Source organism: Stylophora pistillata, chromosome 9 (genome assembly GCF_964205215.1).
Source record: "Stylophora pistillata chromosome 9, jaStyPist1.2, whole genome shotgun sequence".
Lineage (NCBI taxonomy): Eukaryota > Metazoa > Cnidaria > Anthozoa > Scleractinia > Pocilloporidae > Stylophora > Stylophora pistillata.
In genome coordinates this window covers 27953079-27980871 of record NC_142527.1, presented here as the reverse complement: position 1 = coordinate 27980871, position 27793 = coordinate 27953079, and the positions used below count along the sequence as shown (strand labels likewise).

General features: G+C 41.4%; 3 protein-coding genes and 1 non-coding gene across 4 annotated transcripts; 1 reads left to right on the top strand and 3 right to left on the bottom strand.

Moving 5' to 3' along the window:
- Positions 1-216: 216 nt before the first annotated feature.
- Positions 217-14819, top strand: LOC111322448 (uncharacterized). The gene is made up of 6 exons (XM_088732669.1): positions 217-398; positions 1673-2056; positions 5982-6359; positions 8285-8665; positions 9166-9300; positions 10991-14819. Exons 1-6 carry the CDS (start codon positions 338-340, stop codon positions 11203-11205), a joined length of 1554 nt encoding a protein of 517 aa, XP_088588795.1. The 5' UTR covers positions 217-337; the 3' UTR covers positions 11206-14819.
- On the bottom strand, positions 13488-26013 carry LOC111322405 (uncharacterized). The gene is made up of 2 exons (XR_015991547.1): positions 24997-26013; positions 13488-23746 (listed from the first exon to the last, which is right to left on the bottom strand). It is a non-coding gene; the product is annotated as an uncharacterized LOC111322405 (transcript).
- On the bottom strand, positions 19463-19921 carry LOC148724154 (uncharacterized). Its single transcript, XM_088734536.1, has one exon. The coding sequence runs from the start codon at positions 19919-19921 to the stop codon at positions 19463-19465; it is 459 nt and encodes a 152-aa protein (XP_088590662.1).
- LOC111322404 (uncharacterized) lies at positions 20183-21022 on the bottom strand. The gene has a single exon (XM_022925482.1). The coding sequence runs from the start codon at positions 21020-21022 to the stop codon at positions 20183-20185; it is 840 nt and encodes a 279-aa protein (XP_022781217.1).
- Positions 26014-27793: the final 1780 nt, after the last annotated feature.

Genomic DNA, 27793 nt, shown 5'->3' with positions numbered 1-27793 from the left:
GAAAAACTATTTCTCTGCCAACAAAATATTTCTCAACCTACTTTTACCAGTATGGCTTTCCATATTATTACATCGACACTGAATTCTTTGAATAGTTTCATATTTCTAAACAAACAACTGATACCATTATGAGGTTTAAAAGAACCATTCAGTGGAGGTTATGCATGGTTGCCGAGCTTTCAGCCACTACAGGGCATTCCCAGAAATCCAAAAAGACGTACTGTTACGGTCATGATCTTTCATAACAATAGCCGGAATGTCTCATCGCTGATATTATTCAATTAAAACGCTAACTCGGTATATTTCCACGCGTTTGGCTCGACTCAAAGTGACTGAGATGGATCTACGCTTGCACCAAGTTTTCCACAGCATTATATGCATGATAACATTGCTTCAAGGTTAGTTTTAATACTGATAGCATATACGTGTAGACGATAACGGCGGTACGTAAGAGGTTTATAGTCTACTATTAATTATGTTTTGAAATTGGGTGGTGAAACCGGAAAGTTTTGCTTCGACTTTGTCGATCTCCTTCAACAACAAAGTTGTGGTGTTGCATTAACAACTCACTACAAAATTGTCAGAACTGTCTGAAATGACTTATCCTAAGAAAATTTTCTAAAGGCATCCACGGCCATTGATGCGTAAGCTTCCTGCTTTTCTCGGAATTATCCGGCACACAAGCATATTAACATATATATAGTTTATTTCTGACCACTTGCAGCCAAAAGGCTGCGTGTGTGGGAAATTAACGTCTCCTACCCCAACCCTGCAGGAGACGGGACCTCCATTTATTCGTCCCTATTCGAGAAGACTAGAATATCTATCCATTTCTTGATGTTATAGAAAGGTAGCAAATTCTTCTCAATTATTTTAAGACCGTGAGTGTTGGTCCGGCCGGGGCTCGAACCCTCGGCCTCCCGCACAACAATCCACCGCACTATCCATTGGGCTGACTGGGCGGCGGTTAGCAATTCTAAGAACTGACAAGAGGAAAACGTCGAGGAGAAAATGATGTCATACTTTCTGAAGAATTTGGCGAATGGCTGGATGGGTTTCCCGTCTCTAACGGCGCCAGACCTCAACTCTGGCGTAAAGTTAGGCAACTTTCGCTGTTAGGGTTCCCTTACTCAGGCCAGCCACGCAAATATTGGTTATTTTGATTTATGCTCCATGGTATATACCTCGATTTCCGATTTTCCTCTAGTCTTTTTAGCACAGCCGCTTTTCTAGCACAGCCGCTTATCAAACCGTTTAAGGAAAAAGATCTTGAAACCCCTGGGTCGGGTCGGTCAGTTCTGAATTCCGGTTTTCTCTTCTTTTGCGAATCGATTTGTGGTGAGACGGATCAACTTTACTAAGACGGGTCGAGTCGACCCGTGCGAATTGTGTCGACTTGTCAACATTTGATGCCCCATCTTCTGAGAATCGACTTCCGGTGAGACGAATCGAGTCGACCCGTGCGAGTTGTGTCGATTCCTCGCCATTTCCTACCCCTGTTTAGCGCTTTCACAACATGATATTATATGGTTTTCAAGGGGAACGGATGGGGGATTATTCGGCGGTCGAACCATAGAAAATGACTGGCAATTAGAGTAGATCATTATGGGGCCTGATCAGGTCAATTTTATCGTGACACAACCTGACCGGTCTCTCACCATGTCATTTACAGGATCCAGTCAAGCTATAGTTTATCCAAATATGATCTCTGCTCCAGACAAGCCAACAAAAGTCTTCGTAGGCGACACTGTGTCATTTAGGTGGCACTACAATTTAGGAGATCTGAAGGATGATCTTTACGAGGTGGTTTTTGGTATTTGGAAGAGTCCTGGGTTCCTGAAAACAAAATTGATAGCTCTCAACTCGAGTGGTTTTTCCTTCACAAGGCCTAATCAGTCATCAGTGGGTTGGGCAGGAAACTTGACAGCCTCTATCGCAGTGTTTGAACTGCACGATGTGACACTTGAAGATGACAAAACGTACGGAATACTGATAGATTATGGTATTCAGTACACTCCGTTGACCGACACCGTTGAGCTTCAAGTTGAGTCCATACGTAAGTATTACTTTTTTTCCTTGGTGCATGAGCGGGCGGCATTCTGCGAATCGTGCAATCTGAAATCTGGCCCGCTCCTAGCGGGCGGTATCCTATCTGTTGCTGTTGAGTCGCCTGTACATCCCTAGCCTCGTTGCAAATTTTCATAGATATATTTTGTTTTGCCGGCTGGGTAGCATTTTTAAGACTTCGGCCACGACCTATAACCGTTAAATAACGTATTTTAAAATTGTCCTTTCTCTCAATCTCAAATCACTTTCAATTGGTTTATTTCTGCAGGTATTAATTTCGAAATGACTTTGTAGTTCTAAATGTGTTTTTAAAGTAGATTTACACGCGGCTCAAAATCCGTTGTAATTCAATAGGCCTTCTCGAAGAAGTAAAAGAAAGTTAAAATGAATAATTTGTGGTCAACAATTGTATTAATCAATGTAACTTTCACTCGTTTAATATTTGAATTATCCAAAATTATTCGTTCGCTGCTAAAAGTTGAGCGAAGTTTTGAGGTCTACTATTAATACAGTTTCGCTAATTCTTTGCAAGTCCCATGAAATTGGACATTTCTATCGTAACAACAGAAACCGAACTAACTGGTAAGATCAGTGAAGAAGAAATCAAATAGAAGTTTGACTCAAGGTCGCTTGCCAAACTGACATGTACTGTTGTTTTATCAAAAGTGTAAGCCAGCCTTGTTAGTGCGGCATTCCCATTTTTAGCGATTTCCTTATGCGTTCCTAATGACATTTTTTACTTTTTGCAAGCGCATTTTTCTTGTTGTTTTTCGCATTCTTTCACTCACGTTGATTTATATTCTGTCATATTTTTTTGTATAATTTTGCTTTGTTTGACTTCATTTGTAGAAAGCTTCTCGGTAGACGTAGCATGAGAGCATCTGAGTTCTTTCGTAGTGTCTCAAGATCATACAATTGCAACGTTTCAATCGCGTTGAAACTGATTTTGTTGGCAGTAATAGGCCTTTCTGTGTTTTTTCTTGCGCTAATTCTAATTGAAGGTGTCAAATCATGACAGATACTTCTCTTTTGTCAATCATCTACTTGCTCAGAAACTATTCCGTGTTATATGGAGAATCTTGCCGTTGTCCTAGTGGATTTGGGTCCGGACCCCCCTACAATTGGACCCCCGGAATCCATATCCGCTAGCGGATTATTACCCCCCCTCCGCGGATTTGGACCCCTTTAACAAAACTGAGTAAAAACATTACCATACATAATTTTCTAATAGAAATAATAATAATTCAGAAAGAAGGCTTTCAAAGATTTTCTTTTTCAGAAAAAAAGTTTATAAAGTAGGTTTTTATTTTAAAACATACGCGTAGACGTTATCTTTTTCTCAGCCTTGTGTCTCAATTTAAGATTTTCGTTAAATTAACCTACAGCTGTAAGTTTGTTGTTTACCTCTGGAATGAAAACGAAACGTAAATTTTGAAATCGTTTGTTTGTTTTCCAGTTCTCTTGAAAAAAAGTGAAATATAAAATAATAAAGACTGTTGAATGCGTCAAAGCTTCAATTATTGTTTGTTTTGCTTCTGTGAAATACCGATTGCTCGAATCTCGACTTTTCGAAACTTCCGATAACTCCAACCAAAAGCCTTTAGTCAACGCAATTTTTCGAAATAAGCTTTATTTTCACGAAGGTTCGAAAAAATCGGGAATTCGCTGTTCGTGTTCCACAACTGATATGCGTTGCGCCGCCTACTTTGTTTTATACGGTTGAACAATTTACTTCTTTATGAAGTTGTTATGTCGCTTTTCTTCGTTAATTATAGTACGCAATCTTGTGTTGAAATCATAACAGACATCGCCTAAAAGCTTGTAGTTGGAATAAGTTACGAAAATGGAATGTTTAGAGGGGGGTCCAAATCTGCGAAGGGGGGGTCCAAATCCGCTAGCGGATATGGACCGGGGGGGGTCCAAATCCGCTATGACATCGTAATTACAACTTCAAATCACTAGGGTTCTTAAGGAAAGTATTTCGTTGAGTTTAGAAAAAAAAAAGAATATTATCCACCAGCCTAGGTCGGTCCGTACATGGAAAAACTCTGCCCTCTGTCTTGAATACCGCCCTCGGCCTTCGGCTTCGGGCGGTATCCAAGACCTCGGGCACAAGGGACTTTTAGCACCGAAGGTTTTTTGGACGGCTACGGCGATCTAGATCGCGTGGGGACTGGGAATACCAGGCTCCGTCCGTGCGAGAGCCCGCGAAAATGTAAATAGTTTAGCAATAACAACAGTTCGTGACTACCGCGTGAAACAAGCTGAAAACATAGCGATAAACTATGCAAAAAAATGTCCCTAAAGGAGGCCAAAAGGCAGCTACTCTATGCATTCGATGATGGTCTAATTTCAGATGAGAAGTGTCTCCTCTTGTATGATTTAAATAAGACAACTAACTTAGATTTTCCTTATGAGCAGTACCCACTTTTTGATCAAGGCGGCAAGCGAAACGACGAGTGCTTGGCGGAGTTTAGGTTCCATAAAAACGACCTTCCTTTTCTGGCAGAAGTTTTAGGGATCCCTGACCAGGTTATCTTGGAACAAAGAAGTGTTGTCGGAGAAATGGAGGCGCTTTGCATGCTGTTGAAGAGGCTGACATACCCGTGTCGATACAGCGAAATGATGCACAGGTTCGATACACAAAAGGAGGATCATACTTCAATAAATATAGTCATTTTCACGTCTAGCAACTTATCTCAGCATCCTTAATTATTTGGGTTTCATTTTGTTGTTACTTGGAGATGAAAATCATCCGCAAGTTTTAAAAGAAATTATAAGCTTTTAAAATTTAACCCTTCCGATCTTTGTTGAATCATATCGATACCTGTGGGAAAATGAATACGCCGCACAAATGTTACAGCAATTCTTAAGCAAACTGAACTTGCTAAACATATAATTTAAGGTTGGAAGTAGTTACTTTTCTCGATGCAAAGGCAAAAAACGATTGAAATGTTTAAAGAACACTCATCAAAAACTCCCGTAGTCGGTACTACGTCAAAGTACTCTGTTTACCGTACTGGAGAAGCCCGCTACGGCGGGTGGACAACGAAGGCGATACTCGCGCGTGTGTAGAAGTGTTTAACTTCATTTCCGGTTCCCGTAGCCGTCCACAAAACCGTCGGTGCTAAAAGTCCCTACAGTTTCTCCCAATACGGACGGTTCATTGTGCGACCCTTGCGTTTTTTGTGCTACAAACGCAGAGGCCTTCTTTCCCGGCTCTCGAAATAAACGAGTCATTCTTGATTCGTATTAAAACGAATTCTATTTTCTATATAGTAAATCATTTATCGATCAAACTTGTTCGGTCAAGATGGCTGTATATTAGCCTCGTTCTTTTTTTGCCTTTCTATGGATCTCGACTTCGTCTCGGTCCATAGAAATGCGAAAAAGGACTCGGCCAATACCCAGCCATCTTGATCTCACCCTTGGTCAATAACGCATACGTATCGCTCAAGACAGCTCAGATAGAAAAGGACTGGATTGGTGCCCTGCTTCCGGTAGTCTCCTACACAGCAGTTGTTTGGTCTCGTCACGCAACGCGACCAAACAGCAGCCCGCTTGCAAGCTAAAATTGTGCTAACTGCCGTTCCTTCGTCAGAGATAAAATCAAAATCATTCCATTACAGCTGATTGTTTCAAAAGTACTTTTCCTCATAATTTTGCGGTGGAAGGCAAACCGAAACTTAAATTTATCTCTGATAGCCCCTAACCAAAGATTTGGCGGTATCCGTTCTTTGAACGATTGAATATAATGAACGAAGAAAAGAGTATCATATTTCAAAGGCTTTTTATTACTACACCAATATGTCGAAAATTAAGGTTACCCGGGAGTCTGAATAAAAATCAAAATTAGAATTCTCAGGATTACTTTTAAAATAAGTTCCTGTTAACGTTGTTTTCGAATTTTTCAGATGTCTGTTCTAATTACCCAGAGACAGTTATGGTCAACTCTGGACTGGATGCAACACTTTTCTATAATAGATCAACTTATGAGAATGAGAATGATTTCAGGGGGTATCGTGCTGAGAAAAATTCTCTCCAATTTGCTCACATGACTAAAAATGAATCAAAAGGTGCTTGTTCTGCCCCACGTTCGGATATTTGTGTGAAACGGAAGATAGAGTTTCAGAAGGATAACCAAACGCATTTGTTGCTGGTGAAGATCTTCAACACGACAGTCAATGATAGCGGAATGTACGTAGTCTGGGCCAGATTTAGTAGTAGTGAGAAGCTCCATCCAAACGAGAAAACAGCGAAATGCTTAAAAGTGATACATGTGAAAGTAGAAGGTAAGGAATGCATATTTGTTATTTATGTCGGGAGAGAACCATGGATTGTTGAAAGGCAGTCTATGACTGCATATGCCTACTGTTGTAATACTTGTTGAGTAGATTGCAGCAAAAAAGCAATGTGGTGTAAAATGTAGAGTGGTTAATGAACAGCTCTTGTCGATGCCAAACTTGTGACAAAAGGAGGACTTGGTTAGAGCAGAGTTTGTACACAGGCTGGGTAGGAAATTAATTAGTATAGATACATGTATTAGTTGTACATCAAGTGTACTTCAATAAGAAAACTTCGCCATCTTGTACGCTCTGCGTACCTGGCACCCGCGTACCTATGCACTCCTCTTGAGTCCGAATGTATAAAGTTTGAGCCCTGGCTGTACCAGCCCTTATTTTTAACATATATAATTATGGCCGAATATAACAGGTCCCTGGCAAGGGTTTAATGGCGTGACCGTCACTTTGAAAGCAAGGCAACAATTGCATGGTGAAAGATAAAACAAGGAACTCCAGAAACCCAGGAAAGGATTGCAAGGGTATAGCCAGGGGGGGGTCCTGGGGTGCCCGTGATCCCCCCTTGGTAGGCCTTCTTTAGAGAAAACAACCTAAAATATTCAGGTGGCGAAAACGCCATGACAATATCTTGGCTGTAAAAGCCATTGTTGAAAAGCCCACTTTTTTAAAATGAGCCTTCATGCCGCGATAATACGACTGTAACGGCAGGCGAACATCAAGGCCGAATGTATCGCCGAGAAAATCGCGACCGGAGAAAAATACCAGAACGGGTGGAACTTTACAGAGACCGAAGCGACATTCACATCACATTTATTAATTGATTTCGTAAACTGAAATAAACAATGAAGGACTAGCGTAAGGCAGTTGCACAAACAAACGTTACAAGGCACTAGCGATCGACAAATGAAAACCCTCAGAGGCAACAAAATAGAACTAAACAGGTTAAATGCAAACAACCAGAAACGAGCGAAACTATAGAACTAATATAAAGAAGTCGACTCAGATATCCACGCGGCCACGAGGTCGCGGTACGTAAAATCACAATGATCACACATAAAATGAATAATATATTAATTGAACAGCGAACTGGGCTAACCACAAACAATAAGGATAAATTACGATGAAACGAACTTTCATATCTGTCCCGCGACACCGTAGGCCTTTATAATCTCTTTTTGTAGACCACAGCAAAATATGTCTACTCCACACACACGCTCCGCACGTACTAAATCAATCACATCCAAAAATAGCTAAAGAACCTAACTGTAACGTAAAGCACTGTCACGCAAGTGACGCGTGTAACTGTAACTTAAAGCGCCGTCACGCAAATAACGCGCATCAACAACGACTGAGCCCGCTGGTACACGCGGGAGAGCAGCGGTGTAAATGGTAAGTAGCCTCTGTGACCCCCCTTTTAATATTCCTGGCTACGCCCCTGGATTGTGTTTCTTCAATAATACTGATAGATGTAGCTAAGCTGAAAAGGGTCTAGCGTCAATTTAAGTTTTTAATAACATTAGTTTCCCAGCAAAATTACCGCCTTCAAAATGTTTGGCAATGAAAGGTTTACATGATATCTTAAGCTTCCGCCATGTTTTCCTCGCACCGCGGCACTGATCACTTAGCGGTCAGCAGCCTTCCGAAAAAAGTCAAGCAAAAACTCGGGGAAAAAATCGGGTGAAAAAGTCGGGAAAAAAGTCGGGAAAAAAAGTTGGGAAGAAAGTCAAGAAAAAAGTCTAGAAAAAGTCGGGAAAAAAAGTCGGGAAGAAAGTCGAGAAAAAAGTCGGGAAAAAAGTCGGGAAAAAGAGAGAACGCGGGCAAAACTTCAAGGTGGACTTAAAATTGGAAGAGTAATAATTTAATGGCACTTAATGGACTCCGTAAAAATCAGTTCTTGTTGTATTCGAATTTTTCAGGAGATGTCTGTTCTAATTTCCCAGAGACGGTTACGGTCAACTCTGGACTGGATGCAGCACTTTTCTATAATATATCTACTTACGAGAATGGCGAGCATTTCAGGGTGTATCATGCTGAGAAAGATTCTCTCCAATTTGCTCACATGACTAAAGGTGAATCAAAAGGAGATTGTTCTGGCCCACATTCGGATATTTGTGTGAAACGGAAGATAGAGTTTAGGAAGGATAACCAAATGCATTTGTTGGTGGTGAAGATTTTCAACACGACAGTCAATGATAGCGGACAATACTCAGTTTGGGCCAGATTCAGTAGTACTGAGAAGCTTCATCCAAACGAGAAAACAGCAAAATGCTTGAAAGTGATACAAGTGAAAGTAGAAGGTAAGAAATGCATATTTGTCATTTATACTCTCGAGGTATGTGCTTATTTTCCTGTTGCTGTTTCCCATTACAGAATCAAGACATAAAAAAGTATCAACTATGTTATTCCAGAGTAACCACTCTCTAATACCGCTTGAGACTGGTGTTGTCTTTTAGCAGTTCTGTTCTTCAGATCTTTCGAACTAACTCTGAAATGGGTAGAGGAGGTTACAAAAGCTTATGGCTCTTTCTTGTCACAGCAATGAATTTAATAACATATACCATTTTCTTTCAATGCACGTTGACATCGAAGGGACCTTTTCTCAAGGAACACTGTCCCTTGTCTCCCTCGAAATTTTTCCACAGTGGAAGTCTGATCTTAAATTTTCTTATAGACTTAAGCTGTTCTGCATGGTTTGCTCTAAACAATATCTACCATGAATTCCGCTGTATTTATATTACTTTTCTTTTAAATTCATCCATGAAATGTACGATTTGACAGAATGTCATTTATTTTGTAGATAACTTCACAGAAACCTGGACGAGTTCTACGCCACAGTCGACTCAGGTCTACAACTTCAACTTCACAGAAACCTGGACGAGTTCTACGCCACAGTCGACTCAGGTCTACAACTCCAGCAGCAGCAGCAGCTCAGGTAAATAATGTCAGGTAGAGTAGTCATTTGTAGTCTGTATCCCACAAATCATTTGTAAATGTACACAATGCTTCTGGATAAGCTTGGACTTTTTTAAAATACAACAGAGTACTTGTCTCAGCAAGTTTGTATCTCGTAACACGGTCACACGGAGCGAGCAATTAAGTCCAGGATATTTTAACGAAATCTCTATTCCTCTATCATTTGTGTCGCTCTTTTGCTCAAATAAAGACTTTTTTTTGAAAACCGAATGAGCTGGAACGCCAAACACATTTTAATGTTTCGTCTCGAAAGTACACCTTTTGCTGTTTATTACAAGAAAACATGCATCCTTTTTCTTGAAAAGGCGAACAATTGCGTGAAGTTAAATTCCTTAGCGACAAAAAACGATAATTTGAGCGAAATCTCTATCTTTAAGATTTTACAATCTCTGTTTATTTTGCACTATGTACAAATAATTATTTCTAAATTAAAGTACATTAAAAAGGAGAGACATAGGCGAGCTAACTAACAAGTAGTCAAAAGCCCTTCGGGTGAACAAAAAGCTTGCTCTGATATCCTTTCCGAGTTTTACGATGCGGTCATCCCGAGCAGTCCTCATGTTCCTGTGAATTCGGCTGTCGTTCTTTCATAAAACACACAAGCCTTACGCAGTTTGTTTTCCTATGGTCGTGTCAAAAAAAAAAAATGCGTGTCTTTGTGAGCCACAATTCGGCCGGATTTCTCTGAACATTTCACTTTCGGATTCTGTAGTAAAATTAAAAGCTTTGAACAAAAGTGTTAAATTCGACCTGCCAAACTATTTCAGTTCGTGAAGTATTGCAGATTGTGAACTTTGATGGTTTGACATCGCCTTTTCGCGCAAAATGAACGCGTTAACAGCGAACTTCAAGGTGGTTCACTCGAAAATTAAATGTGTTCACTATTCTTCCATATGTTATCTAAATAGTGCGTATCGTATTTTACGTGGGAGGAAAAGGATACGTTTAATCAGGACTCACGTATCATGTTTTTTGCACGTGCAAACCGTAACGCGGCGATCCGCATTCATTCTTTAATGAAAAATTTCCCCTTTTAAACCTTTCGGAAAATCCATAATTAGAAATCGCTCCCAGGGCCACTAATTATGTCGCATTACTTACAAAAGATGAGTGAGTGTCACTTATCAAACTTCTGAAGGAGCCAATGGGCTTCTGACTTCTGTAGAAGCCTTTAATGAGCTTCTGACTTCTGCTGGAGAATTATGTGGAAAGCATGGAGAACAAAAACACACTTGAGAAAACAAAGTGAGATTGAAACTTTTAAATGATTTTTGAGGGACGAAAAGAAGAAGTACAAACCATAGTGCCCGAGAAATTATACGTGTATTTCCTTTGTTCAATCGCTCTGTTTGAGACGTGAAAACAGAGAAGATTATGAATCCTAAAGCTTAAGGCGCCTTGTTTCACTTGCCGCCAGTAGTTCTTGTATTACTTCTATCAGAAGTACAATTTGTATGGTTTTCATCTTTCATGATCGATTCTCTATCAACCCAAGACCTCAATAGTGTTAGTAGCCTTAGTAATCAGTTCTTTCTGCAACTTCCTCCCCCCCTCCCCCACCAGTTCTTTCTCCCTGTCTACTACTTCCATATTCACCTTCTGGCCAACACACCGGCTTAGTGAATATTTTAAAATTTTTTATTTTCCAGGTCCCAGCAGTTTACAGAAAAATAGCCACCCGTTTCTTTGGTTGGCGATAGGATTTGGTGTACTTGCTTTATTCGTAATTGGTTTCGTCTATTTTCGGAATCGTCAAAATAAAAGAAAACAAAAAATATTCCCTTCTGAGATAGAAATGGCCCCAACTCAACCTCCAGCCCAGGGACCTAGCTCTGGAGGAGAAATGGTGGTCACTAGCTTCTAGTGGTAACACTTGCTGAGTTGCCAATCTTTAACCATCAGCTATACGTTAGAGACTACCGCCCCATTCTTGTACAATCAACATTCATTTGAGCCAGGGGATAGTAACATTAGTTTGATTTAAACAGATTTTGAATAACAAGTACTTTCCTTCAAGGATTGACTCATCACTCAATAAATGCGATGAACTTGTGTCCTCATGCCGCCACAGAAACAAAGCGTTACTGCGTTCTTACTGAACATGGCAAGGTTTTTCGGGGACCTGGGTGATCTCGCGATGTGATTATGAAGAAAAGAACATTTCTTACTTTTATTGATATGACCTTGAAATGGAAACTGCTTATTACCAAGAAAGGGGTTCATCTTTGCACCACTTTGAAAAGAATTTCAACACCATTATAAGTTCTTCCTAGCTTATGTACACTAAGATGTCTCCAGAATCTCCCAACTGCTCGGTGCTGGTCTGAGTACCAATGATGCTGAGAAATCGTTCTTATTCATGGCGATTACTATGCACGCGCTACCCACATTCTGGCTTCAAACTGTCCTGCAAAACTATAAAAAGGTTCTTCAGACTGCAATGATGTTACACTGTTGATCTTTAACTTCTGGTCGGATAACATTGGACATAAAAAGTAATTCCTAGCGAGTTTACAAGCCGGCAAACAACCAACAACACAAGGTTTCCTCACCTCTCGCAGTAACCGGAGGAATTAAGAAAATAAGTGTCAGAAAGAGAGGGGCCAAATACATGATTCCTCCGTACATATACACTGACTACGGAGTATGTGGAATACGTAACACAGTTGAGAGCGTTCGTGAATACACCCACACGTGTAGTATCCAGTGACTAGCGCTAGTTTGACCGTACAGGGCTGCTTAAACTCCAAGTCTATCTATCATGTGTACCCGCGATACAGCTATAATGCATATGATACTCTCAGGTTTCTGCACCTAATCAGTTCTACTTAAAGCTCACAAAAAACTCTACGATTCCCAACAAAACAACGGTTTTCCAACGTTTTTTGAAGTTAATCGCCGCGGATGTTAATTCCACTGATTATCAAATTTTTTTAACTCAGATATTTTCGCGACTGATTTGTGATCATTGAGATCCATGGACAGTTTTAATTACTTTTTGGCTCCTTTTTCAGTAAATTTCCAATGATAATGCCGTCAGAGAACTATTCTGAAGTTTAGGTTATCTCTTACTTCAACACTTTATGTTACATTGATGAATGATTATCTGGCAGGTCACTGGTAGCGGGTAACACAATACAATACAATTTATTATTACGGCTCCCCTATACGAGGCTATTCTGTTGTAATATATATATGGTCGCAGGTCGCAAGTGAATGATCGTGGGTCATGGATACAATACGAGTTATCACTACCTAAGCGCTGCTTCGACGTGTTCGTGTCACGTGAAAGGAGCGGAATATGAACTTAAGTGGACATCAGTTTTAACAGTGTTTAAGTCAGCTTATCCTTATCTCAGATAGTATGACAAATCACATAGTTACTAGATTTATTGTTAAAACTTTAAAGATGCTGGCGTGCACCACAGTACTGGTAAGGTAATGAACTCCTTAACGTGTCATAGGCCGATACTGGGGGAACTCCACGAAGGGCCACCTATCTACTACGGTGAACTCTCCACTGTAGTACTTTTTTGTCCTTGGGGATATATTTACTCATGGCCATTTCCCTTCAAGGCCACCAACCTCTTTTCTTTATGTGAGTGGGGCCTCAGCGTTCCGCCGATTCTACTGTTTCCCATTTACTTGAACGCTCGATAGTACTTCTTTAAGTGCCACCGTTCCTCTTAATTAACGACATGGATCTGAAGGTGAAGTTAACTATGTAATCAAGTCTTATACTACTCAAATATGTAATTTGGAGTAGTTCGGATTATGGATGACTTGTTTTTGATTCACAACCCGCGACAATTTACTCGTGACCTGAGAAAATCCATCGACGACCCGCAAAAAAATACCCGCGACGCGGAACAATTTATGTACGTGCGCCTTACTCAGAGTTAATTACGCGCGTTGTGCTAATTTTTTTTTTTTTTAATCGAGCGACGGACTTCGTAATCAAGGGATTACTTGTTGTCTGCCTATTAGCCAATCTCTCCCTCACCAAAACCGGTTTGTAGGCCAACTAAAATCCTCAAACAATTATGTAAGCCTTAATTAGACATATATCACTGAGATTGCCTTTAATTTTTGTAATTAAAGATAAAAAATCGACCAGGGAAAAAGTTCATACCAGTGACAACCGTGTAAAAAGGATGATTTCACTTTATTCACTAATATAAGACATAAAAATTTCTCTACTGACGAATCGTTTCCTTGCACTTGGTGCATACTACTTTATGTAGAACTTGTACAGCCGAGGGTTGTCCCCGGCACAATTTTATCCATCTAAAGAATTATACGGTTTCTCTATCTTAGTGTTTATTTAAATTATTAAATATTAAGTACAAAACGACAAAAATCAATGTTAAATACACGTAAAAAAATAAAATAAATAAATAAATAAAAAAACCAGTACATCTTAGAACTTCTTAGGGCACTTTCCCATGGAATGTCGTAAAATAACAAGGCAGGTTCTCATTCTGGCCAATCAAAACAGAGGATAATGTCATAAGCAACATGTGAAAGGGTCTTAAACTTGTGTAAGATCGACTTCGATGTTGGCAAATGCGTCTGACTAAACAAAAGAGACCAGTCTCGATAAACCACCCCCTGATTTTATTGTGTGATCATGTAACTGGTTGGGAAAGTATCTCTATTGACACTCCATTCAAAACTGCTCTAAGCCCTTTGCTGGAGAATTTAATACAAACATATCTACAAGTCTTACTTGCATTATTTATTTTACCACTTGTGTTGTACTTTGTACTTTAATACTAGTTTACTTGATAAACAATTTGCCTTAGGCTACGTACATTTATTAGAAAAGGTATTCTTCACAATCTTATAAAAGGAGGTAAGATCATTCAATGATCATGTGATAAGTAATCAAAGTTTAATGTCTTTACGTGGGGCATGGTTACCCATATTGCCCGAGCCAGAGGCTCATGTATGAAACGCAAGACAACAACCCACCCATCCCACCCCAGGGGAGGACATCCATCACACAGTAATCTCGTGCGTGGGAAATTAACGTCTCCTACTCCTAACCCTGCAGGAGATGGGACCTCCATTTATTCGTCCCTATAGAAGACTAAAATATCTAAACCATTTCTTAATGTTATACCAAGGTAGCATATTCTTCTCAATTATTTTAAGACCTTTAGTGTTGGTCCGGCCGGGGCTCGAACCCTCGACCTCCCGCACACCAGTCCAGCGCTCTATCCATTGAGCTAACCGGGAGGCGGTGATTCCATGATGTCATTATGGTGAAGGCTATGCCCATACAATACTCATATATTTTATTATTATATACTCTTTTGTGAAAGTGGGTTAGTGGAAAAATAAATAAATAAATGAATAAATAAAGGACAGACAGACAGTCAGACAGGTAGATACTGATAGATATACAAACAGATATACAGACCTACAAAAAGGCAGGCAGATAGACATAGAGACAGACAGACAGACAGACAGACAGACAGACAAGCAAGCAGACAGAGAGAAACAGGGCTCGACACTAAAGGTGGCCCACTAGCCACAGACTAGTAGAAATTCAGTTTTGGTTAGTAGTTTTCAATTTCCACTCGCAAATTTGGCAAATAAACATACTGAAATTGCCATAACATCTAAAAACATCTAAAAACATCTAAGATGTCACTGGGCACTTGGCTAGTAAGTTGAAAAGTTAGTGTTGAGCCCTGGAGAAAGAAGACGTGCTTAAAGAAACAAAAATGAAACAAAAAGGAACAATGACTTTTGGAAATAACTAATTTAGAAAAACCTAAAAGGCTGGATGCTAGTGAGGAAAGCCTAGTTGATTTCCTAACGAAACATTGGTGATTACATATAAGAGTAGAAATATAAGTATTGATTACATAGAGAAGTCTTCACAGAATTTACTGTTAGTGTAATTATATTAAAGTACTGCTTAGAATAGCATCATTGAATAAAATCTCACATTCTGATTGGTTAACTAAGTGAGGCATTTAGTGTGGAATTTTGAGTTGAAATCTGCAAGGATAAGTGACATTGTTTCACATCTATGTATATATAACAACTAGTAGTAATCCTGTTTTCTTTCTTTATTGCACTTGAAAACTGATATCGCACTCATCCCTTCATGATTTGTGCAAAAGCGGTTTTTGCATGCAATTTCATGTGGAATTCTTGAGTCAAGTACTGAATTTTCCTATTATATTAAAATATCACTTGTGAGACAGTATATAACATGATCGGTTAATCATTTATGAGATTCCTTTCTTGTTGCCTTTTCCTGAGAGAAAATCCAGTAATTCCCAACCACCACAGCATAGAGATAAGAATGGGAACCACAATGAATACTGCAAAAATTCCATCAACCATAAAAAGATGAAAGAGAGAGAGTTCATATCTTTTGTGTTCTTTTTCTTTTCTTAATATACAACTATCAATAATATATGACATAGAGGGGTTCTAAAAATTCAACTATCCTTTACTGAAAGAAGTAACCACACATGATATGCATGTTTGCACTTTTTTCAATGGGGCTGAATGTAGGTTAAGACGGGTTTAAAAGCCATATCACCGTACCACTTTCACCAATATGATGAGTGGGTTGGGGATGGGGGTGATCCCTACAGGTTTTAACAACAAAAAAATTCCATATGCTCTGAAGGCCTCAACATGCCTTGAGGTATGTCAGCCTCTTCAACAGCATGCAAAGCGCCTCCATTTCTCCGACAACACTTCTTTGTTCCAAGATAAACTGGTCAGGGATCCCTAAAACCTCTGCCAGAAAAGGAAGGTCGTTCTTATGGAACCTAAACTCCGCCAAGCACTCGTCGTTTCGCTTGTCGTCTTGATCAAAAAGTGGGTACTGCCCATAAGGAAAATCTAAGTTAGTTGACGTATTTAAATCATACAAGAGGAGACACTTCTCGTCTGAAATTAGACCATCATCGAATGCATAGAGTAGCTGCCTTTTGGCCACCTTTAGGGACATTTTTTTGCCTAGTTTATCGCTATGTTTTCAGCTTGTTTCACGCGGTAATCACAAACTGTTGTCATTGCTAAACTATTTTCATTTTCGCGGTCTCTCGAACGGACGGAGCCTGGTATTCCCAGTCCCCACGCGATCTAGATCGCCGTAGCTGTCCAAAAAACCTTCGGTGCTAAAAGTCCCTTGTGCCCGAGGTCTTGGATACCGTCCGAAGCCGAAGGCCGAGGGCGGTATTCAAGACAGAGGGCAGAGTTTTTCCATGTACGGACCGACCTAGGCTGGTGAATAATATTCTTTTTTTTTTTCTAAAACTCAACGAAATACTTTCCTTAAGAACCCTAGTGATTTGAAGTTGTAATTACGATGTCATAGCGGATTTGGACCCCCCCGGTCCATATCCGCTAGCGGAATTGGACCCCCCCTTCGCAGATTTGGACCCCCCTCTAAACATTCCTTTTTCGTAACTTATTCCAACTACAAACTTTTAGGCGATGTCCGTTATAATTTCAACACAAGATTGCGTACTATAATTAACGAAGAAAAGCGACATAACAACTTCATAAAGAAGTAAATTGTTCAACCGTATAAAACCAAAGTAGGCGGCGCAACGCATATTAGTTGTGGAACACGAACAGCGAATTCCCGATTTTTTCGAACCTTCGTGAAAATAAAGCTTATTTCGAAAAATTGCGTTGACTAAAGGCTTTTGGTTGGAGTTATCGGAAGTTTCGAAAAGTCGAGATTCGAGCAATCGGTATTTCACAGAAACAAAACAAACAATAATTGAAGCTTTGACGCATTCAACAGTCTTTATTATTTTATATTTCACTTTTTTTCAAGAGAACTGGAAAACAAACAAACGATTTCAAAATTTACGTTTCGTTTTCATTCCAGAGGTAAACAACAAACTTACAGCTGCAGGTTAATTTAACGAAAATCTTAAATTGAGACACAATGCTGAGAAAAAGATAACGTCTACGCGTATGTTTTAAAATAAAAACCTATTTTGTAAACCTACTTTCTGAAAAAAAATATTATTTGGAAGCCTTCTTTCTGAATTATTATTATTTCTATTAGAAAATTATATATGGTAATGTTTTTACTCAGTTTTGTTGAAGGGGTCCAAATCCGCGGAGGGGGGTAATAATCCGCTAGCGGATATGGACCCCGGGGGTCCAATTGTAGGGGGGTCCAAATCCGCTAGGACAACGGCAAGATTCTCCATATAACACCGAATAATTTCAGAGCAAGTAGATGATTGACAAAAGAGAAGTATCTGTCATGATTTGACACCTTCAATTAGAATTAGCGCAAGAAAAAACACAGAAAGGCCTATAACTGCCAGCAAGATCAGTTTCAACGCGATTGAAGCGTTGCAATTGTATGATCTTGAGACACTACGAAAGACCGAAAACTAAGAGTAGATCGCAGTAAAACAATTGACGTTGATCTAAAGAACTCAGATGCTCTCATGCTACGTCTACCGAGAAGCTTTCTACAAATGAAATCAAACAAAGCAAAATTATACAAAAAAATATGACAGAATATAAATGAACGTGAGTGAAAGAATGCGAAAAACAATAAGAAAAATGCGCTTGCAAAACGTAAAAAATGTAATTAGGAACGCATAAGGAAATCGCTAAAAATGGGAATGCCGCACTAACAAAGCTGGCTCACACTTTTGATAAAACAACAGTACATGTCAGTTTGGCAAGCGACCTTGAGTCAAACTTCTATTCGTTTTCTTCTTCACTGATCTTACCAGTTAGTTCGGTTTCTGTTGTTACGATAGAAATGTCAAATTTCATGGGACTTGCAAAGAATTAGCGAAACTGTATTAATAGGAGACCTCAAAACTTTGCTCAACTTTTTGTAGCGAACGAATAATTTTGGATAATTCAAATATTAAACGAGTGAAAGTTACATTGATTAATACAATTGTTGACCACAAATTATTCATTTTAACTTTCTTTTACTTCTTCGAGAAGGCCCATTGAATTACAACGGATTTTGAGCAGCGTGTAAATCTACTTTAAAAACACATTTAGAATTACAAAGTCATTTCGAAATTAATTCTTGCAGAAATAAACCAATTGAAAGTGATATGAGATTGAGAGAAAGGACAATTTTAAAATACGTTATTTAACGGTTATAGCGGGTCGTGGCCGAAGTCTTAAAAATGCTACCCAGCCGGCAAAACAAAATATATCTATGAAAATTTGCAACGAGGCTAGGGATGTACAGGCGAGTCAACAGCAACAGATAGGATACCGCCCGCTAGGAGCGGGCCAGATGTCAGATTGCACGATTCGCAGAGTGCCGCCCGCTCATACACCAAGGAAAAAAAGTAATACTTACGTATGGACTTAACTTGAAGCTCAACGGTGTCGGTCAACGGAGTGTACTGAATACCATAATCTATCAGTATTCCGCACGTTTTGTCATCTTCAAGTGTCACATTGTGCAGTTCAAACACTGCGATAGAGGCTGTCAAGTTTCCTGCCCAACCCACTGATGACTGATTAGGCCTTGTGAACGAAAAACCGCTCGAGTTGAGAGCTATCAATTTTGTTTGCAGCAACCCAGGACTCTTCCAAATACCAAAAACCACCTCGTAAAGATCATCCTTCAGATCTCCTAAATTGTAGTGCCACCTAAATGACACAGTGTCGCCTGCGAAGACTTTTGTTGGCTTGTCTGGAGCAGAGATCATATATGGATAAACTATAGCTTGACTGGATCCTGTAAATGACATGGTGAGAGACCGGTCAGGTTGTGTCACGATAAAATTGACCTGATCAGGCCCCATAATGATCTACTCTAATTGCGGCAGCAGCAGCATCCCTTCGTGGCCTTGCCTGGAACTCGGGGGCAGATGGGTTGAGCGTTGAACTCGATGGCCATTGGGTACACGCTAACTCCAAAGGGTAAAGGTGTTGGGTTGCACGCTCGAGGTAGTCTTTGCTTACTTTCAACTTAGCGGCTCTAACAATGCTATCTTTTCCTCGGATGAGGTCGATGACAATTGCCAGTTTCCATTGGTTACGGTTTTTGCTATCACCTCGAATGATGACGACATCTCCGATGTTAGGATGGGGCATTTGCTTTCCTCCTGCTCTACGGTGGCTCTCTCGTAGACTTCTCATGTATTCTGCTGTCCATCTTTTCCACATAACACCTTGCACTTCAGTAGAAATTTAGCCCTTTTTCTCAAATCGTCTTCTGGTACATGGTGTGCTTGTAGTTCTGAGAGGTAATTCGGGTTGATGCTCAGCATGGAGTTAGGCGTCAGCACTGGAAGCTGGATGTCGTCTTCGAGGTAGCTCAAGGGGCGGTTGTTGAGTGCTACTTCGACGTCAAGTACTACTTCTTCCAATTCAGGCCAGCGGAAAGTCCCATTGCCAATAGTTTTGTAGAAGGCACCTTTGAATAGGCCAATAAGGCGTTCGAATTGACCTCCCCAACATGGGGCGCGACTCAGGTTGAAACGCCACTTAATGGCCAGGCCAGCTAGGATCTCATGGAACCTTTCGTCCTTTTGCACCTGTAGTAACCATTTCTCGGCGGCCTTGAAAGTGGATCCATTGTCGGAATAGATCATTTCCGGTCTCCCTCTTCGAGCTATGAAGCGCTTGAGGCTCGCTAAGAACTCTGATGTTTCCAGGGATTTTGACAGGTCAAGGTGAACTGCTCTGGTCAGGCTGCAAGCATACAATACTAAATAGGCCTTGCTTTCGGGTTTGGCTCTAGACGTGTAGCGTATTGGTCCTGTGAAGTCAACTCCTATCACTTGAAAATGCCTTGAACCTTCTGTTCTGGTTTGGGGTAGATTCCCTGGCGGTGGTGCTTGGTAGGCTCTTGCTCAGAATCTTTTGCACCCGTAGCAGCTACCTCTTAGCTTCTTTACCAGGCGTCGTAGGCGGGGTACCCAGTATTTCTCGCGTATCTTTGCCATGGTGAGCCCAACCCCTCCATGCAGGGTGGAAAGGTGGGCATTAAAGACCAACTTCGCGGTGAAGGGATGCTCATCTGGCAGATAGATCGGATATTCTCCCATTATACGTCCTCGGCATTCTAAGACTTTCTGATCGTTGTACTGAGGGTTTAACTGCAGTTTGTCTTCTTCAAAATTGGCTAGCTGGAGCGCCGATTGTTGTGCTTGTTTGATCCAAAAAAGCTGTTGTTGTTGAATCTCTTCAGTGTTGATTGGACCACTCCTTTTCAGTGGTTTTCCTCTGCAGTTATGGACAAATCGCCAGACCCAAGCTCCAATTCGTAGACCTCTTGGTAATGGGTGGTTAATAAGTACGTGGTGTAGAGCATCTTGTTTGGGAACGGCAACAGAGAGAACTTCTCGTTTCACTTTGGCTTCAGTCATGGTTTCGGGCGTAGGTTCGAGTATTATGTCAGGTGGCCATTTTGCAGTATCACTAAGCCAGGTTGGACCATGATTCCAGAGGTTGTTATCGACCACATTCCCTCCTCGACTCCCTAGGTCTGCTGGATTGTCTTCGGTTGGGACGTGATGCCAACTGACGTACTCGTGTTGTTGGATCTTGTTCACTCGGTTTGATACGAATTGCCGATACTCCCCTTGACCTTTGATCCAGTAGAGTGCCACAGTTGAGTCAAGCCAGCAATGGGTGCTGTATGATTGGACACTTAAGGCTGCTTGTACGTTGGCTACCAAGTTAACGGCCATATGACCTGCCACAAGCTCGAGTCTTGGTATCGTTAGAGACTTTTTTGCGAGTCTTGACTTCGCGGAAATTAGTTGCTGAGTGACACCTTGATCTTGATGGACGACAGCGTAGACTGCAGCACTGACGCCCTTTGTACTAGCATCACCAAATGCGTGTAATGTGACGCTCAAAATCGGTTGCTGGAAGGGAGGAAGTGCTCGCTGGGCTGTCAAATTCTCGGTTAGTGTCTTGTTCTAGTCCTTCCAGCGTTTCAGAAACGGTCCTGGAAGTTGAGTATCCCAAGATACTTTGCTGTCACAAATGTCGCGGTAGAGCTGTTTGCCAATAAGTGTTACCGGTGACACTAGTCCCAGAGGGTCATAGATTTTGGCTAGGTGAGACAGCACTCCTCTCTTGGTCGTTTCGGTCTGGTCGCTCTGGATGATGACGCTAATCGTGTCTTCTTCTCTATTCCAGGGAAGGCCTAACAGTTTGCCTTCTGAGGGTTTTGTTCCTCCAAGTTGCTGTTTAGCATATGACAACTCTTCAGATGATGGGTCACTGGTTGTTTCTAGTTCTGAGGCGTTAGAGTGCCATTTGTGAACGGTGAATGTGGCGTCTTTAAACACTTCTGTGGTTATGACTTTCTTCACTGCAGTGAGCTCGACGGTCTCGCCACCGGTCATTAGGTCGTCAACATATAGACCATCACGAATTTCTTTAATCAGCTTGGGGTGATGACTTTCCCAAGTGTTGAGATGCTTATTGATAACTCCACCGAGGAGGAATGGTGAGTACGTCATTCCGAATAGGGCTCGGGTGAAACGAAGGATGGTGGTTTTGGAACTGCTTGGGGGTTTCCAGTGGAAACGTAAGGAATCTCTTTCTTCTTTCTTTATTCGAACTTGCAGAAATGCCTTCTTAAGATCACCCGTTAGAAGTACTGGGTAGAATCTCGATCTTACGAGGATGTCCCACAGACGGTTCTGGTGTGGAAGCCCTGGGTGGAGGCAGTCATTTAAGGATGGCTGGTTATCCTTCTCTCTTGCTGACGCGTCGTACACAATTCGGAGCTTGGTACTTTCAGCATTCTCTCTGACAACTCCTTTATGCGGGATATAGTACTCTTTTCCAGTTGGAATGTCAGGTGCTGGCTCCACAATTCCTTGTTGAGGTTGTTCTTGAATCGTACTCTTCGTATTGACCATTTCGCTCTATTTTCCGGACTAATTGCTCCAATCTTCTCTTACTTCCAGTTTCATTTGTTGGCAGTGTAGGGTGGGTCCCTTTCCATGGCAACCTTGTTTGGTACCAGCCGGCTGGGTTTCTCTCAAGCTGTTCTTTGAATTCATCGTAAACTGCCTGTTGGTCTTTCTCATAAGTGTCAGCGAGGCCAAGTGCGTCCAGGGCACACAGTTGCTCATAATCTGTTAAGGCTGACTGCGTTAGGAGCGCAGGACTACCAACATCCTCTCTTCCCGGTGACATCAAGGTCCATCCAAGAAGCGTTTTCTCGGCCACAGGCTGCCCAGGTTTTCCCACTCTTTGTGCGGTACTTGTTTTGATTGTGGCATACTCGCTGGCGCCTAAGACTACGTGAATTGGAATTTGAGGTCTTGTGTCGTTATCTTCAATCTTGACTCCTTTGAGGTGACTGTATTTACTTAGCAGATTTTCGTACTTAGGGTTATCGAGTGTAAGGAGTTGAGGCTTATGGACTTTCGTTAGTTCAATGTTCATGTCAAATTTTCCGTTCACTGCTGCAAGGGTTACTGGATAAATTTCAACGTTCGTGGTTGAAGAGCCAAGCATAATATCTATTCTATTGGTCACTGTTTCTTTAGGCCCTTTGTTGAGAAGACTGATAAGTTTAGTCGAAGCGTACGAACTTCCGGCACCAGTGTCAAGCAAAGCATGTGTTTTTATTCCGTCAATCTCCACAAGAATGATAGGCTAAACGACTTCGTTGTTTTCTGGGTGATGAGCTGTCAAAACTCCTTCGCTTTTCACTTCCTTTGGTGAGCTGCAGATCGATGTATGATGTCGATTACCGCAATTTTGACATGTCGCGGTGCTTTTGCATTCCGACGATTTGTGAGGTCCTGTGCAATTGAAACAAAGTCTCTTGGTTGCCAGGAATTCTTTGCGTTCTGTCGGTGATGGGATTTTACCACATTCTGATGGCTTGTGGTTGTCTGCTTGACAGTACACACACTTGCGTGTCCTTTTCTGCTGAGTTTGGAACATGCGGTCTCGTCTCCTGGGTGGCAACGGATCTTCTAATCTGAAGTTATCAATCGGGTTTCGACGAGTCCATTGGCGGAGTGCTTCGGTGAACTTCACGAAATCCTAGGTCTCCCAATCTGGATCGTTTCGCACAAGGTCCCCTCTGATTGCCGGCAGTTTTTCGAGCGTCAACGAAACCATCCCATTCACTTCATGAAGTGATTTGAGTGAGTCGAGGGACCGCACGCTTTAGGAAAGTTTGTCGTAGAATTCGTGAATTCTTTTGAGGTTTCCGGTGGGTGTGTGAGGCAGTTCAAGAATCTCCTTTACGTAGGTATTTACTATTTCGCTATGCTTTCCGAATCAGTCTTTAAGGATTGGTAAGGCTCGATTGTATCCTTCAGCTGAATGTGGCACCGCTTCGATTGTTCTCCTAACTTTGACGTCCAGTAATTCACGCAGGTACGGGAATTTAGTAACAGGCGGCACGTCTGTTTTGTCGATGGATTCGGAATATTAGGGAGCTTAAGCAACCACGACGACGAACGGAGGACGACGACCGGAAGTAGCGAGAACGTCTCTGCGCAAGCGCGAACCAAGAATTCCGACTTCGTCTTAACGTCGACGACTTGACATGGACCAGTTTCACGTCGTCGTGAACTTCCGAACTTCAAAGCAGTTTTTCTCGTCAAAAGGTGCGGCTTTATTGTCGTTTTTTTGACAGTCTATGGCCGGTTAGAGTTTGTATTCGCTTCTTCGTTTGATTTAAACCTCCCTGTTCAGTTTTCTAAACAAATAAAATTCGAAAACCCACTAACTCATTTTCCTTCCTCCGCACAGATGTCAAGTCAAGCGGTGAAAGCGACCACGTTAGGTTTAAATTTATTTGAGTATATTTTATGAAAGGGTGCTGTTTATCATTTTTATTGAATGAAAAGGTTTAAATGGCAGTGCAATACACCTCTGCGTTCGGTCAAAAGTTGTGTGTATGGAACTGTCGGTTTATTGCTACTAAAAAATTTTGCGTGTTGCTGTTCTTCCGTCGAGACGCTTTAAACAGCAAAGAATTCTTCAGATCGGTGTGTCAACATGAGCGTGAATAACTCTCAGGTTTTGCGAATCTATTTTCGAAATGTTTGTTAAAAATCTAGATTTACAGCCATAAAAATTATTCCGACAAAATCACACGGGAAATAATAGTATTCTTGTTTGAAGCGCGACGACTGATCTGTGCCGATCGCTAGCTAGCATTGATTAAAATTGACAGACTTGCGTCGTTTGCTCGCTAAAGGAAGGAGCATCAAAGGTAGAACATATCAGGCTAAAGCACGTTGAAAATCAGGCAAGCCCTGGGCAAAATAGGTTTGTTTATACCAGCAACACTTAGAACTGAATTTTAATCTCGAATAACTTCCGTAAAATTTATATTTTAAACTTTTATCATGCGTAAATTATTGTAAATAAAGCTAAAGCTTAATAATTCCTTGGACTTTTGATGTTCAAGAATTGAATAACCTACTCTCGAACTTCCGATATAGATGAAAATTTGATCCATGACTGAGAAGAAGGTTTTGGAGGTCTCTGAACGATGTCATTTCTTAAACTGACGAAGCGAGAATAAACAAAAATTTCAGACGTCGTCGTCCTTGAGCAACTTCACTGCTCAAGTTTCATTTTCCCGCTAAAAACGACGTCCTCGTTCCAGACCCTCCGCGATTACTTGACGTCGTCGTCGTCCCTTTCGTCGTGGTTGCTTAAGCTCCCTATTGCCCCCAAAATCTTGGCCATTCGGCATATGTTCCGTTAAACTTGGTAATAACCAGCTTGGGTAGTTTTGCTTGACTGACAGGCGTTTCCGCGGAAAGATTTTGGTTTCCTGTTTTGAGCTGAAAATTCTCTTGCAATTTTAGCTTTGTCTCGTGAAGCTTAATTTCAAACTGCATCTTTTCTTCTCGCTCTTGGTTTTCTGCTTCAGTTTTCCGTTTCATCAACCATTCTTCGAGGGTTTAGATCCGACCATCCGCTTCTTCTATTCTTGCGTTAATTCCATCATTCCACGTGCTGATTTCGTTATCGCTAACTTCCGCAGCTATCTTCTCTCCTTCAACCGTTCTTCGTGCGTTCTCTACTTCTGGGAGAAGTTCTTTTAAGTTCGTCAAGTGTCTAGATATAGTAGATTGCTTTCCGCTAGTAAGTATGCCATCAGTTTTATCCTCTGTCCTTTTAAGTTGCTTAAGTTTTGTTTCCAGAGTAGATTCGGCGTTTTCCATGATTCGTTCGATTTCGAGGTTAATTAGACGTAGGCTTCGTTGCAGATGTAAACGAGAGCTTAAAGGTAAATTGAGGACATAAATTATACACATAATCCTCCCATCGTGGTCGCCACGTTTGCTGGACTCCTCCGGCCGCTGGAGACAGTATCCAAGACAAGTCACAAATTTGATGTTAACGTGTTTAATAATCGCAAGATTCACAAGGTCTTCACACAATCACGGTCAATCTAACTCTCAGTTCAATAGATTCGCATAAACAACTTAAAAGGGTGGGCAGGCTCCCAATAATAAGCACGTGCTTCCGTTATCACGGGTTACATAATTACGTAATATGTGCCCCAGTCCCCGACATTGCTCCCATTTCCAAGGGGTGTCCTGTCGGGTCAGCAGGCGCAAAGGGGTCGTGATTGTGGCATAGTCTGGTATGAATCGGGACACGTACTGTGCCATACCAAGAAAAGACTTCAGTTCACTATGGTTCTGAGGAGGTTGTGCCTCATGGATTGCTTTAACTTTCTTTGGATCAAGTCTAACACCGACAGAGCTAAAAATGTGAGCATAGAACTTGATTTCAGTTTTGGAAAACGCACAATTGTCTTTGTTCAGACGGAGGTTGTTTTCTTTAAGCTTTTGTAGAACACCACGGAGATTCTTGTTGTGTTCTTCCTGGTCTTTTCCAAATACTATGATGTCATCTGAGATGTTTTTACATCTTGGGAGGCCAGTAAGGAGTTCCTTGATTGTTTCCTGGAAAATTTCTGACGCTGCATTAATTCCAAAAGGCAGACGTTTGTATCTTCTTAGGCCAGCATGAGTACTGAAGGTTGTGACATGACGGCTTTCAGGTGATAACTCAAGCTGGTGATATCCTGAGGACAGATCTAATGTACTGAAAAGCGTTGCACCATTCAAATCAGCAATAAGGTCGTCAATGGTGGCATGAGATGCTTTTCTCGCTTAATTGCTTGGTTTGCCTCACGCATATCAACACATTCGAACTTCTCCGCATTTCTTGGGGACGACAACAATTAGACTGATCCAGGGTGTTCAAATCACTGTTTGGAGGCATAGGGAAAGTACCAAACAAACAAGTGAAGTTACACATAGACCCCGATATTACACCCCGACAGCAACCCCACAGACGAATTCCATTTCATGTTAGAGACGATGTCGAAAAAGAGCTTGAGAGACTTGAGAAACTCGACATCATCGAGAAAGTTGAAGTGATTTGATCTCTTCTTTTAGAGACTCCGGGTCGTCTTTGTTTCTTTCAGTGACGGTGGCAGTATTAATAGAAACCGCAATCAGACCTAGTTTCTTCGCAGTGCGATAGCTGAGAAGATTTCCGATTTCTCCTTTAACAACAATCAGCTGGGCAGAGGTGCTCGCGTTACTGGATTTCACGGGTGCAGTGGGGATTCCCAGGGTAGGAAGAGGGACTTTAGATCCATATGAATAAATCTTGGTGTGAACAGGTTGCAGGCTTTCACAGCCGTGACTGTTAATTCTTTGAAAGGTTGTTTCATCAAGAAGATTAACAGATGCACCCGAGTCGATCATCATATTCACGTTTTTTCCATTGATTTGTAGCTGACATATGGGTGGCTTCTTGTTTTCTTGATGGTCGACAGTGTAAACGTACTCATATTCTTCATCAGAGGTTTGACCCACGGAGGCCACGGTACGAGGTTTTGAACGACAAACATGAGCAAAATGGCCAATTTTCCCGCAGACTTTACAGATTTTTCCTTGTGCAGGACATGGATTTTTGTGAGGTGCGTACCCGCCACATTTTCTAGGACATTTGCCTTGCTTGTTTCTAAGACGACGATTGCATGACTGTGTGTCACGCCGGTCGCGCGGGCGGCTTTGCCTATTCTCTTCGTTTCGTTTGATTTTGTTGACGGCGTCGAATTCGCCTCCGGCATCTTCTACGTCTTTCGCTTGCTTTTCACTAAGTTCTAATGCTCTTCCTAGATTCAATAAACCTTCTAACGTTGGGTTTTCAACTAGTGCTCGGCGTCTGAGCGAGCTGGAACTGCACGTCAGAATAATATGTTCTTTAATTTCTTTGTTAACATCGCTGAATTCGCAGGTTTTCGCGAGTTGGCGAAGCCTAGTGTGAAAACTATCGAGCGATTCACCCTCTTTCTGCTTCGTCTGGCGAAAATTATATACTACATATGTGGTGTTGACTTGTGGGGAGAAATACTCGTCAAGTTTCGCGACCGCCGTGTCATAGTCGCCGTCTTCTCCAATATAAGGTGTCGAATATTTCGTCTACGTCGGGGC

Coding starts and splice junctions, on each gene's coding strand:
- LOC111322448 (XM_088732669.1), top strand. CDS start 338: ATGGATCTACGCTTGCACCAAGTTTTCCACAGCATTATATGCATGATA. Junction 6,360..8,284: donor GATACATGTGAAAGTAGAAG/GTAAGGAATGCA, acceptor CGAATTTTTCAG/GAGATGTCTGTTCTAATTTC. Junction 8,666..9,165: donor GATACAAGTGAAAGTAGAAG/GTAAGAAATGCA, acceptor TTTATTTTGTAG/ATAACTTCACAGAAACCTGG.
- LOC148724154 (XM_088734536.1), bottom strand. CDS start 19,921: ATGATCTATTCCGACAATGGATCCACTTTCAAGGCCGCCGAGAAATGG.
- LOC111322404 (XM_022925482.1), bottom strand. CDS start 21,022: ATGGCCGTTAACTTGGTAGCCAACGTACAAGCAGCCTTAAGTGTCCAA.